Genomic DNA, 11,684 nt, shown 5'->3' on the forward strand with positions numbered 1-11,684 from the left:
TCCTGGGATATGTACTTAGCCCTAGGATTGATGTTATAAATTCTTCTGCCCCTAGCCTTCTCCTTGTTCAGAAGCATAGCAATATACTTTTCAATTATTACTACCTTGATACCCAGAACATGAGAAACAATGTAATGATCATCGCAATCAGCAAATCTCCAGAATTCAAAGAAGAAACAACACACACGAAAAACAAGAAAGAGGGTTTGAATTGTTTTCACAAGAATTAAAATATTTTCGCAACAACACATGCAAAGAAGAAACAATAACAACACATACAATTTATCCTTGTTCACTTGAAAATCAAAGTTACTCCAGTCCATGCAACCAAGGTGATTTCACCTTCAACAAGGACTTAATCCACTAATCTCAACAGATTACAAAGTTTGTCTAAGGGTTCAACAACCTCTTAGCCCTCTTAAGTCTACAGACCTAAACAAGTCACAGAGGAAATAAAAATAATTACAAGAATTACACAGTGTTTCGCTAGATGCTTCTAGATAAGCAGTATAGACACAATTTAAGAACGGTGAAAGATAACCACACAATATTGAGTAGCAGCTCTTGTATGGAAACCTCTTCTTACAACAACAATGGTGAAGAATTAATCAGAGTACGTAGAGGGTGAGTTGTTCTTCATAAGAGTGGTGAAAAAGTTGTATGATAAAGTTGTTGTATCAAAGTTGTGTGTTTGGAAAGTTGTGAAAAGGCCCTTATATAGCACTTGAGATAATACCGTTGGGGGAAATCAATAAAGATTTTGTGCCAGCTGTGGGAGATAAATGTAGTAAATTCCTTGTCCTTTCCATAGCAGACTAGGAGCATAATCAAATGTTTCCTTAAAAGGATTGTACTGCAATTTGAATGCTTCCAGCTTAAGTTTCTGACCAGGTGACATTTGATGGCGTGTTTCTGAGCATGTATCAAAGTGATGTGAGCATGATCATAGTCTTCAGAGTTAGAGTCTTCAGATATCTCTTGCAGAGTCTTCAGATAAAGTTCTTAGAATCAGATCATCAAGGCTTGAACTTCCGAATCAGATTCTATAGGTGATTGCTCCTCAGATGCATTATGTTTAAAGTCAAATGTGATTTATTTGTGCTGGATCAACGCTTCTGGACTACTTCAGATGCCAAATATTAGTTTCTTAAGAATCAGAAGGTGACTTATCAGAGTCATTTCAACTTAGAAAACTGTTAGGGTACCAAATTGTTTCATTCTTTGTTACCATCAAAACTTAGAGATACATTGCAGAATCAAAATCTTGTTCTAACAATCTCCCCCTTTTTGATGATGACAAAACTTAGGATTTTGATGAAATAATAAGTACTTTAAGAGATACTAAACTGAAAATGATCAGAGTCAGATAGAAAAGTGACTCCCTCTGAGATTAACAATCTCCCCCTAAGTCTGATACTTGAATTTTTTTTAAAGATATTTAGTATCAGATATGGGGTTCTGGGGTAGAAAATTTCTTGCCAAATCTTCTTAGGTTGATTGACTTGATTTAGTAGTTTCTCAAATAAGAAATCAACTTCCCTTGGTTCAGATAGGTCCTGAAAAATGACTTAGAACTATGAAATAATTTTATGTCAGAATGTAAGCAGTGCATTTCTAAGATTTAGATAAAATAATTCATCAAAAGACTTCTATCTAATTCTCCCCCTTTTTGTCAGACTCAAAAAGTAAATAAGCCATAATTTCATTGATTAAAATAAACTTCAGAGAGTACAACGAGAAAAAATCAGAAACTAAGCCTTAGAACTAAAAACACTTAGAAAATATTAAAGAAAAATCCTAAAGTGTCTAAGGATTAGGTGGAGGAGGCATCATCTGAAGTAGCTCGGCTAGTAGGTTTTGAATGCTGGTGTTGACTTGATCTTGTTTGTCGAGTCTGGCTCTGACCAGTTGTTATTCCTTTTACAAATCTTTTAGAGTTCGGATGACCAGATGGGCAAGATCAGTTGTTGATGACTCTCCCTGAGTCAGAGAAACCTCAACAGCTTTCTCAGATGCATCCTTCTGAGCAGCTTCCGTGACCATTGCTGCTTTTGCTTCTTGATCAGCTTTCTCTTTGGCAGCAGCTTTTGTAGTTTCTTTCTCTGCAGCCTCCTTGGTAGCTTTCTCAACTGCTTCGCTTTCAGCCTTTTATGCCGCTTCCTTCGCCAACCTGACTTCTATCCTTTCCTCATCACTTATGATGAAGTCATTTCTGACTTGTTCAAGGAGGCCCTTCATCTTGAAGATCTCATATGTTATCCATCTGATGAATTTGTTCCAATTAATCCTTACTTCAGAAGGACTCTCACTGGTGTTGGGTTCGTCAGAGAGCTTCTTGAACATAGAAGCTGAACTTTCTAAGAATTTGGCTAATGCCTCATCAAAGGTTGGTAGGGTGAGTTCAGGTTCAGACGGTTTAGGAATTGGTTGGTCTACTAGTACAAAAGGAGTTCTTTCTGAATCAGCTGTGGCTTGAAATCTTCAAGGTTTGGGGAGGTTGGGTCGGGATAATCTGAACCAGAGTGTTCAGAGTATGTGGTGAGGTCATAGTAAGGAGGGGAGCTGTGGGTGGTGGAGTGGGTTGGTGATAAGGGTTTATTGAACAAGAGTGCTTCATATAGTGGGATGAAGGTTATTTGGAGGTTGAAGAGAGGTAATAAAGGAGAAGGTGTAGGTATTATGGTTCTGAGAGGGATGAGGTCAGATTTTGTGGGTTCTGATGGAAAGGATTAAGAAGGAGTAGGTACTGAATGGATTTGGTTAGATGAGTTTGGTTCATAATGAATTGGTATGAATGACGTTAGTTCACATGAGGTAGGGAGTGAGGTTGTTGGCTGTTGAGATTTGGATTTTTCAGTGGGAGCGTTAATATCTATGGTAGGTCGAGTGGAGGATGTTATAACTGTGGTTGAGATTGTGGGAGGTGGTATAGGAAGTGATAAGCCAAGTTTCCTAGAACCAAAGACAGAGGAGTCAGACTTTCTGAGATGGAGATCTTACCAGAAGATGCAGAAGAAGAGGTCAGAGGCATTGGGTTCTTCTTGGTTGCTGAAGACTCTCCCGGCTTGAGAATCTTCTTTTTTTGAACATTCGTCTTCTGAGAGTGTTCCCTCTTTCTTTTCAAGAAGTTTGGAGGATGATCTAGGAGCCAATCCATGTTGAAGCCAGATATGTCGTAACCTTGAGCTTCCATATCTTTCAGATAAAATTCTATGACTTATGGAGGATCAATCTTGATGAAGAGGTACATTTCATTCGTGAAATTCTAGTAACAGACTATCGATGTCACACTGGATGTTATAACATCCAATTCTGCGCAGACAGGTAATGTATGCAGAAAGTAAATGTAAAAAGCAGTAAATGACATAGAGAATTGTTTACCCAGTTCGGTGACAAACACACCTACTCTGGGGGCTACCAAGCCAGGGAGGAAATCCACTATAAGCGGTATTAATTCAGGACTTAAACCACCAGTTTAATCCTATCACTTAAGACCTACCCAATGCAATTTCAATCTAAACTAAGACCTCAGTACCTACTCACTCCCCCTCAATCACAGCAGTGATTACAACCATTAAGAATTTTAAAGTCAGTGGTGAAGATATACGTCAAACAACTCTTGATTGTGCTTAACAGATTTAATCAAGAAACACAGCACTCACGCTTAAAAGCTTAGTTTGACACAACAATTACAACTCAATAAACACCCTAGTCCAATGCAATCATCTAGGTGATAATTGCTTGGCTCACAAGTACAACCTAATTCCAGACACAATGAAAGTACAACAATGATATATACTGATAAATTGAATTCTTCACGCTTCAAATCGCTGAATGCTGAAAGTAGGATTCCCATCCTTTTATAATGCAGTACTTGGGCCTTGAACTTGAATTTCATAAAATTAGGGTTAAGCAAGTTAACCTAATTTCCACACATTAGGATGCTAACAAATAGGCTATATGCTAGGTCTCTTAATTTTAGCACAACTGTTAGTTTCCTGAAAATCAGCCTGAGATAAATACTGAAACATAACAGAAAAATTAGCTTATACTTTAGCATTTGCTGTCAGGGATGAATGTTATAACATTCAGTTTGACATCCAGAAAATGATGTCATGAATGAATGTCATAACATTCAGTTTGACATCCAGTGAATCCTGTATTAGTTAATCCTGCAGCATACTACTTAAGCATGTCATGACATCAGTCAAGACATCTAAGTACAGTAAGTGTTTTAACGTAAAATGCAGCCAATAAAAAATATCTACAAACTCCCCTATTGGCAAATTTTTGGCTAAAACAACTTGGCATCACAACAAAGTTCACAGCAGCAGAAAACACACATCCAAGCAGAGAATAAAATTAGCTAATACACTTAGCAAACATAGAAGTTAAACTTCAAACAGCAGCAACACAAGAGAAGATCAAGCAGAGAGCAAACAACAACATAACCTCTTGTTTAGAGGACCTTCAACTTCAAAGAAATCTGTTGTCCTGGGGTACAAGTGTTACTCCCCCTTTTTGTCAAAAACGTTGCCAAAGCAACACTTAATATTACAGACCAAAAAAAAAAATACAAGCAATTATCAGAAACACAAGAAATGTTCTAGTCATCTGACTCAGAGTCAGCATCGTCATCTATGCCATCATCAGGACTGGCATCTGCTTCTCCCTTTTCACCTTGCCTTTCAGCTTCTTCTGCAACAGCAGCAGCTTCACCAAATTCTCCACCATCAGCTAGCACATCACCTTCAGTCATCTCCAAAGAGCTAATCAATTTTTCCAAGTTCAGCTTCCTTGCCTCTAATTCCCTGCAGGTTTCTTTGAGCATTACAATAACAACAACTTTACCTGGCTGATTGCTTACACGTGATGTCTCACCTGATGTCATGACAATGTCAGGGACATGGGTACCTAGGAACAACTTATGATTGAAAGACATAGGGCTCTCTCTTTTCTTCACATAATCATTCTCAGTTAAGATGTTTGGAAACTGATTCAAAACAATACCACATATGAGACAAGGAAAGGCTATATGACCCTTCACACTGAAGCTTCCTGCATGCTTCAAAGTTTGATAAAAAATATAGGAGCCATAGTCAAATTTGGCTTTGGTTCCAACAACATATATAAACTTTCCAAGCATTACAGCAACTGTAGATTTATGATTGGTGGGCACCCAGTTAGCAGCTCCAATCTTGTGCAGCATTGCATACTTGACACTCAGTTTACTTGCCACCAATTTTCCTTTGAGAGGCCACTTCCTTACCTGATTAGCAGTGATGACTTGATAGATTTTGTTGTCAGTCACCTCAAGCTCAGGTTGAGCTTCATCAGGCCTTCCCAAATACTTGTTGATCACTGAAGGAGAGAAATTTACACACTTGCCTCTCACATACACTTTCCTGAATTCCTTAGACTTGCCATCAACATATTCTTCAGACAAATTAACCATAAATTCCTTTACCAACCTCTCATAGCACTTTGAAAATTGAGTCACAATCTTCATTAAACCAGCCTCTTGAATAAGATCCATAATATCCTTACAGTCTAGGACATTCTGAGCTAATTCCCTTTCCAAAGCCAGCCTCTTCTGATAAATATATTTCCACCTGTTTACACTTGAAGCAAAATGAAAAGATATGTTGTCAATTGGTACCTCAGGGACACTAGCTGCAAGCTTGCTAGTGGTTGGCTTCTTCTTTGACAGAATGTCAGAGACATTACAAGGAACATCTGAGTCAGACTCAGCAACAACAAACTTGGTCTTCTTTTTCTTGGGCACCACTTTGCTCCAAGATTTGGTTGGACCATGAACTTTCCTCTTGGGGGAACTCTCGACTGCCACCGTTGTCTTTGAAGAGGTTGGAACATCAATCTTCTTTCTGGGGGACATTTGAGCCACAGTTTTCTTTTCTCTCCTAGTTCTAACCCTTTTGGCTATGCTAGGGAGGACAGAGGACAATAACTCATTATCAGAAAATTCCTCCAGGTCTACTGTTTCAGCCTCACAGTTAGGGTTGTCACTGACATCATGAGTGACATGAATTTCCTCACCAGTCACATTATCTAAGGGTTTGTCAACATTTGAATCCTTATGAGCATCAGTTTGCTCAACATCATCAGAGATATTCTTTCCTAAAGACTCAGTATTTTCTTGATCAGCAACACTATCAGGTTCAATAGTGTTTAAGGGAATGGAAACCCCAGGGACCTCATGATTTCCAGACAGTATTCCAGTCACTATAGTGGCAATGGCATTGTGAACATACCTGGAACCTTCTTTGGTTCGTTCCTCAAGAGCGATGGATGAGGAGAAGCCTGATACAGTTTCTTTAGGTATTCTTACATGTGGGGTATTCACAGAGTCAACAACAAGATCTTCTCTGTTAGGGTTTCTTGGTTCAACGCTAGGAGAACAATGCATGTTCTTAGGGGGAGAAGAGTTGGATTGTTGAGACATGATGAGTATCTTAGAGACGAAATGAAAATTTTCTCTGAGAGGATGCTTGCGTGAATGGAAGATGAAAGAGTGGAAGAAGTAACGCTTGTTGTAAGTGAAATAGCTATTATCTGTTGACCAATCAGAGCACACTTTCAATTGTTTAATAATTTGAAATATTAAACAGTAAATTCCTAACATCCTTAGTTGCTATAGTTCCTCAGAAAGACATATTCCCAACTTGCCCCTTAAATTTTCAAACTGAGTAGCATCCAAAGCCTTTGTAAATATGTCAGCAAGTTGTAGTTCAGTTGCCACATGTTCCAAGGTAATCACTTTGTCTTCTACCAGATCTCTTATGAAGTGATGTCTAATGTCAATATGTTTGGTCCTGCTGTGTTGGATAGGATTCTTTGAAATGTTGATGGCACTGAGATTGTCACAGAACAATGTCATGACATTCTGAGTGACATTGTCCTCAGTCAACGTCTGTTTCATCCATACCAGTTGGGAACAACTGCTTCCAGCTGCTATGTACTCAGCTTCTGCAGTGGATAATGATACACAGTTCTGTTTCTTGCTGAACCAGGATATGAGATTGTTTCCCAAGAAGAAACATCCTCCTGATATGCTTTTTCTGTCATCAGCACAACCCAATCAACATCACAATACCCAGATAAGATAGGCTCAGAGCCATGAGAGTAGAGCATACCATAATCACAAGTCCCATTAATATACTTGAGAATCCTCTTGACTTGATTTAAGTGACTCACTTTGGGTTCTGCTTGGTATCTAGCACACACACCAACTGCACAGGCAATATCAGGTCTACTAGCAGTTAGATATAGTAGGCTACCTATCATGCTTCTATACAAGCATTGATCAATACTAGAACCTCCTTCATCTTTAGTTAACTTTAAATGAGTAGGTGCAGGAGTTCTTTTGTGACTAGCATTATCCATACCAAACTTCTTAACTATGTTCTTGGCATATTTTCTTTGGGAGAGAAACATAGAATCTTCCATCTGTTTAACTTGCAGTCCAAGAAAATAAGTCAATTCCCCAACCAAACTCATTTCAAATTCAGATTGCATTTGGATAACAAAATGTTTCACCATTCTATCTGACATTCCACCAAAGACAATATCATCCACATATATTTGGGAAATCATGATTTTTCCATCTTCATCCTTCACAAATAAAGTCTTATCTATCCCTCCTTTTCTGTAACCATTAGTAGTCAGAAATTCAGTCAGCCTCTCATACCAAGCTCTAGGAGCTTGCTTCAATCCATACAGAGCTTTCCTCAACTTGTACACATGTTTTGGTAGATTAGGATCACTGAACCCTTTAGGTTGTTCCATATAGACTTCTTCATTCAAGTAGCCATTTAAAAAGGCACTCTTCACATCCATTTGGAACAATTTGAACTTCAGAATGCAGGCAACACCTAACAACAACCTTATTGACTCAAGTCTTGCAACAGGTGCAAAATTCTCATCAAAATCAACCCCTTCAACTTGAGTATACCCTTGTGCCACTAGTCTTGCTTTATTCCTAGTGATTACTCCTTTCTCATCAGACTTGTTCTTGTAAATCCACTTGGTACCAATGATGTTAGTCCCTTCATGTCTTGGAACTAACTCACATACTTCATTCCTTTTAAACTGCTCCAGTTCATCTTGCATAACATTGATCCAATATTCATCAGTCAGAGATTCTTTCACAGTTTTAGGTTCAACCTTGGATACAAAGCAGGAATTTGAGCTATTCTCCCTTGATTTGGTAATCACACCACTATTGGGATCTCCTATGATAAGATCCTTAGGGTGGTCTTTCTGAATCCTGATAGAAGGCACTTTGTTGGATGCTTCTAACTCAAGTCCAAGAGGAGTATCTTGTACATTTTCTGTTGAAGTCTCAAGGAATGTTCGAACATCCTCTATGACATTGGATTCTTCATCTTTATCATCAACAATAACATTTATGGATTCCGTCAGGACATTAGTCCTGGAGTTGAAAACTCTGTATGCTCTGCTGTTAGTAGAGTATCCCAGGAATATACCCTAATCACTTTTGGGGTCCATTTTTCTTCTCTGTTCACGATCTGTAAGAATGTAACATTTGCTTCCAAAGATATGAAAGTACTTCACAGTAGGTTTTCTGCCTTTCCATATTTCATACGGAATGGAAGAGGTTCCCTTTCTCAAGGTAACTCTGTTGTGAACATAGCAAGCTGTATTCATAGCTTCAGCCCAAAAGTGCATAGTAAGCTTCTTTGCATGAATCATAGCTCTAGCAGATTCTTGAATAGTTATGTTCTTCCTTTCAACTACTCCATTTTGCTGAGAAGTAATGGGTGATGAAAACTCATGACTTATTCCTTCAGATGAGCATAAATCATCAAACTTGGAATTTTTATACTCCTTTCCATGGTCACTTCTTATTCTGATAACACAACTATCCTTTTCTATTTGGAGTCTTATGCATAGATCTTTGAAGACATCAAATGCATCTGATTTTTCTCTGATGAAGCTTATCCATGTGTATCTGGAATGGTCATCAACAACCACATAAGCATATCTCTTTCCACCAAGACTTTCAACCTGCATAGGTCCCATTAAGTCCATGTGCAAAAGTTCCAGAGTTTTGGATGTTGTAGGAAGTCCAAGCTTAGGATGTGACATCTTGGTTTGCTTGCCAACCTGACATTCTCCACAGACTTTTCCTTCATCAATAAGAAGCTTTGGGATTCCTCTAACTGCTTCCTTGGATATGATCTTCTTCATTCCTCTTAAATGAAGATGTCCAAGTCTTCTATGCCACAACTTCACTTCCTTTTCTTCCTTGGCTAAGAAGCATATTGAGGAGTAGTCTGAGACTTTAGCTTCCCATAGATAGCAGTTATCTTTGGATCTGGATCCTCTCATAACTTCCTTATTTTCTCCATTTGTCACAACACATTCTTCCTTAGTGAACTGTACATTGAAGCCTTGATCACATAGTTGGCTAATGCTGATGAGATTAGCAGTTAGTCCTTTTACTAACAACACATTATTCAGTTCTGGAGCTTCAGGACTGTCCAGCTTACCAACACCTTTGATTTTTCCTTTAGCTCCATCACCAAAGGTCACATAACTGGTAGTATGAGGTTGTATATCTACCAATAAGTTATCCATCCCAGTCATATGTCTTGAGCAACCACTATCAAAATATCAGTCTTCTTTGGTAGATGCCCTTAGAGATGTGTGAGCTATTCTAGCAACCCATTGTTGTTTCTTGATAGGGGCATTATGCTTAGGTGCCTTCTGCTTAGGTCTGACTTGAGGGGTCTGGGTAGGATAACCATGCAACTTGTAACAGAAGGGTTTTATGTGACCAAATCTTCCACAGTAGTGGCATCTACATCTTTGAAATTTATTCTTTTGATGGTTAATCCTCCTGTTTCCATGATGTTGTGACATTGGTTGTGACTTCTACTTGATTTTCTGAACTTCAGCCTTTGAGCTTTTGAATTCAGATGAGGATTCCATAACAAAACCTAAACCAGACATGGTTCCTGATTTCTGTCCCACCTTTAGAATTTCTTCCAAAGTGTCAGTTCCTTTATTCGGCATTCTGATGGATTTTGTCATTTGATCTAGCTTAGAGGTCAGCAAGGTTATCTCACTATTTAGTTCATCTATGACTGTCAGATGCTTCTTCTTCTCAGCTTCCAGCACCTTGATAAGTTTCTTCTGCTTTTCTCCTTGTAGACACACTTCTGCACTTTTAACACATAACTCTTTATATGAAGCAGCAAGTTCATCAAATGTAAGTTCATCTCCACTTGAGTCATCATCAGAGGCACAGACACTAGTTAGTGCAGTGACATGTTTTGCAGATTCTCCTTCTGATTCACTCTCAGAGTCTCCATCAGACCAGGTGACAGATAGTCCCTTCTTTTGCTTCTTGAGGAAGGTAGGACATTCAGCTCTAATGTGTCCAAAACCTTCACATCCATGACACTGGATTCCCTTGCCTTGGTTGGACTTTTCTTCAGATTTTGATCTTCTACTGATGTCAGATGATGTGTTCTTGACATTTGGTCTACCTTTTTGATCAATCTTCTTTATAAACTTGTTGAACTGTCTTCCAAGCATGGCTATAGCTTCTGATATACTTTCATCACCTCCAATATTTCTTTCTTCTGAATCCTCTTTAGTATTTGATACAAAAGCTATGCTTTTGTTTTTCTTTTCAACATTCTCACACAAGCCCATTTCCAAAGTTTGGAGAGAACCAATAAGCTCATCAACCTTCATATTGCAGATATCTTGAGCCTCTTCTATAGCAGTAACCTTCATGACAAATCTCTTGGGCAATGATCTGAGAATCTTTCTTACAAGTTTTTCTTCAGACATTTTCTCTCCTAAGCCTCCAGAAGTGTTGGCAATTTCAAGAATATTCATGTGGAAGTCATGAATAGTCTCATCCTCTTTCATCCTCAGATTTTCAAACTTAGTAGTCAGCATCTGGAGTTTAGACATCCTTACCTTGGAGGTACCTTCATGAGTTGTTTTGAGAGTATCCCAAACTTCTTTAGCCAGTTCACAGTGACACACCAGTCTGAAAATGTTCTTATTTATCCCATTGAACAGTGCATTCAAAGCCTTAGAGTTTCCAATGGCTAATGCCTCTTGCTCTTTGTCCCACTCTTCTTCAGGAATTTGCATAATGATTCCATCTTTACTTGTCTTCGTTGGATGTTCCCATCCTTTGTTGACAGCTCTCCAGACCTTGCTATCCAGAGACCTTAAGAAGGATATCATACGAGGTTTCCAGTCATCATAGTTAGAACCATCCAACATGGGTGGTCTATTTGAGAATCCTACATCCTTGTCCATGGTACTAGAAAGTAACTTCCCTAGATCTCACCCAGAAACTAACAGGCAGGGTGCCTGCTCTGATACCAATTGAAATTCTAGTAACAGACTATTGATGTCACACTGGATATTATAACATCCAATTCTGCGCAGACAGGTAATGTATGCAGAAAGTAAATGTAAAAAGCAGTAAATGACACAGAGAATTGTTTACCCAGTTCGGTGACAAACACACCTACTCTGGGGGCTACTAAGCCAGGGAGGAAATCCACTATAAGAGGTATTAATTCAGGACTTAAACCACCAGTTTAATCCTATCACTTAAGACCTACCCAATGCAATTTCAATCTAAACTAAGACCTCAGTACCTACTCACT

At 38.7% G+C, this 11,684-nt stretch overlaps 1 protein-coding gene across 1 annotated transcript; it reads right to left on the reverse strand.

The window, feature by feature from the left end:
• Window positions 1–4,606: 4,606 nt before the first annotated feature.
• Window positions 4,607–6,427, reverse strand: LOC127130921 (uncharacterized). The gene is made up of 3 exons (XM_051059876.1): window positions 5,709–6,427; window positions 5,312–5,612; window positions 4,607–5,269 (listed from the first exon to the last, which is right to left on the reverse strand). Exons 1-3 carry the CDS (start codon window positions 6,425–6,427, stop codon window positions 4,607–4,609), a joined length of 1,683 nt encoding a protein of 560 aa, XP_050915833.1.
• Window positions 6,428–11,684: the final 5,257 nt, after the last annotated feature.

The sequence above is a fragment of the Lathyrus oleraceus genome, chromosome 3 (genome assembly GCF_024323335.1).
Source record: "Lathyrus oleraceus cultivar Zhongwan6 chromosome 3, CAAS_Psat_ZW6_1.0, whole genome shotgun sequence".
Classification (NCBI taxonomy): Eukaryota; Viridiplantae; Streptophyta; class Magnoliopsida; order Fabales; family Fabaceae; genus Lathyrus; species Lathyrus oleraceus.

Coding starts and splice junctions, on each gene's coding strand:
- LOC127130921 (XM_051059876.1), bottom strand. CDS start 6,427: ATGCATTGTTCTCCTAGCGTTGAACCAAGAAACCCTAACAGAGAAGAT. Junction 5,613..5,708: donor TGTAATGTCTCTGACATTCT/GTCAAAGAAGAA, acceptor AAGTGTAAACAG/GTGGAAATATATTTATCAGA. Junction 5,270..5,311: donor AAGCTCAACCTGAGCTTGAG/GTGACTGACAAC, acceptor ACTGCTAATCAG/GTAAGGAAGTGGCCTCTCAA.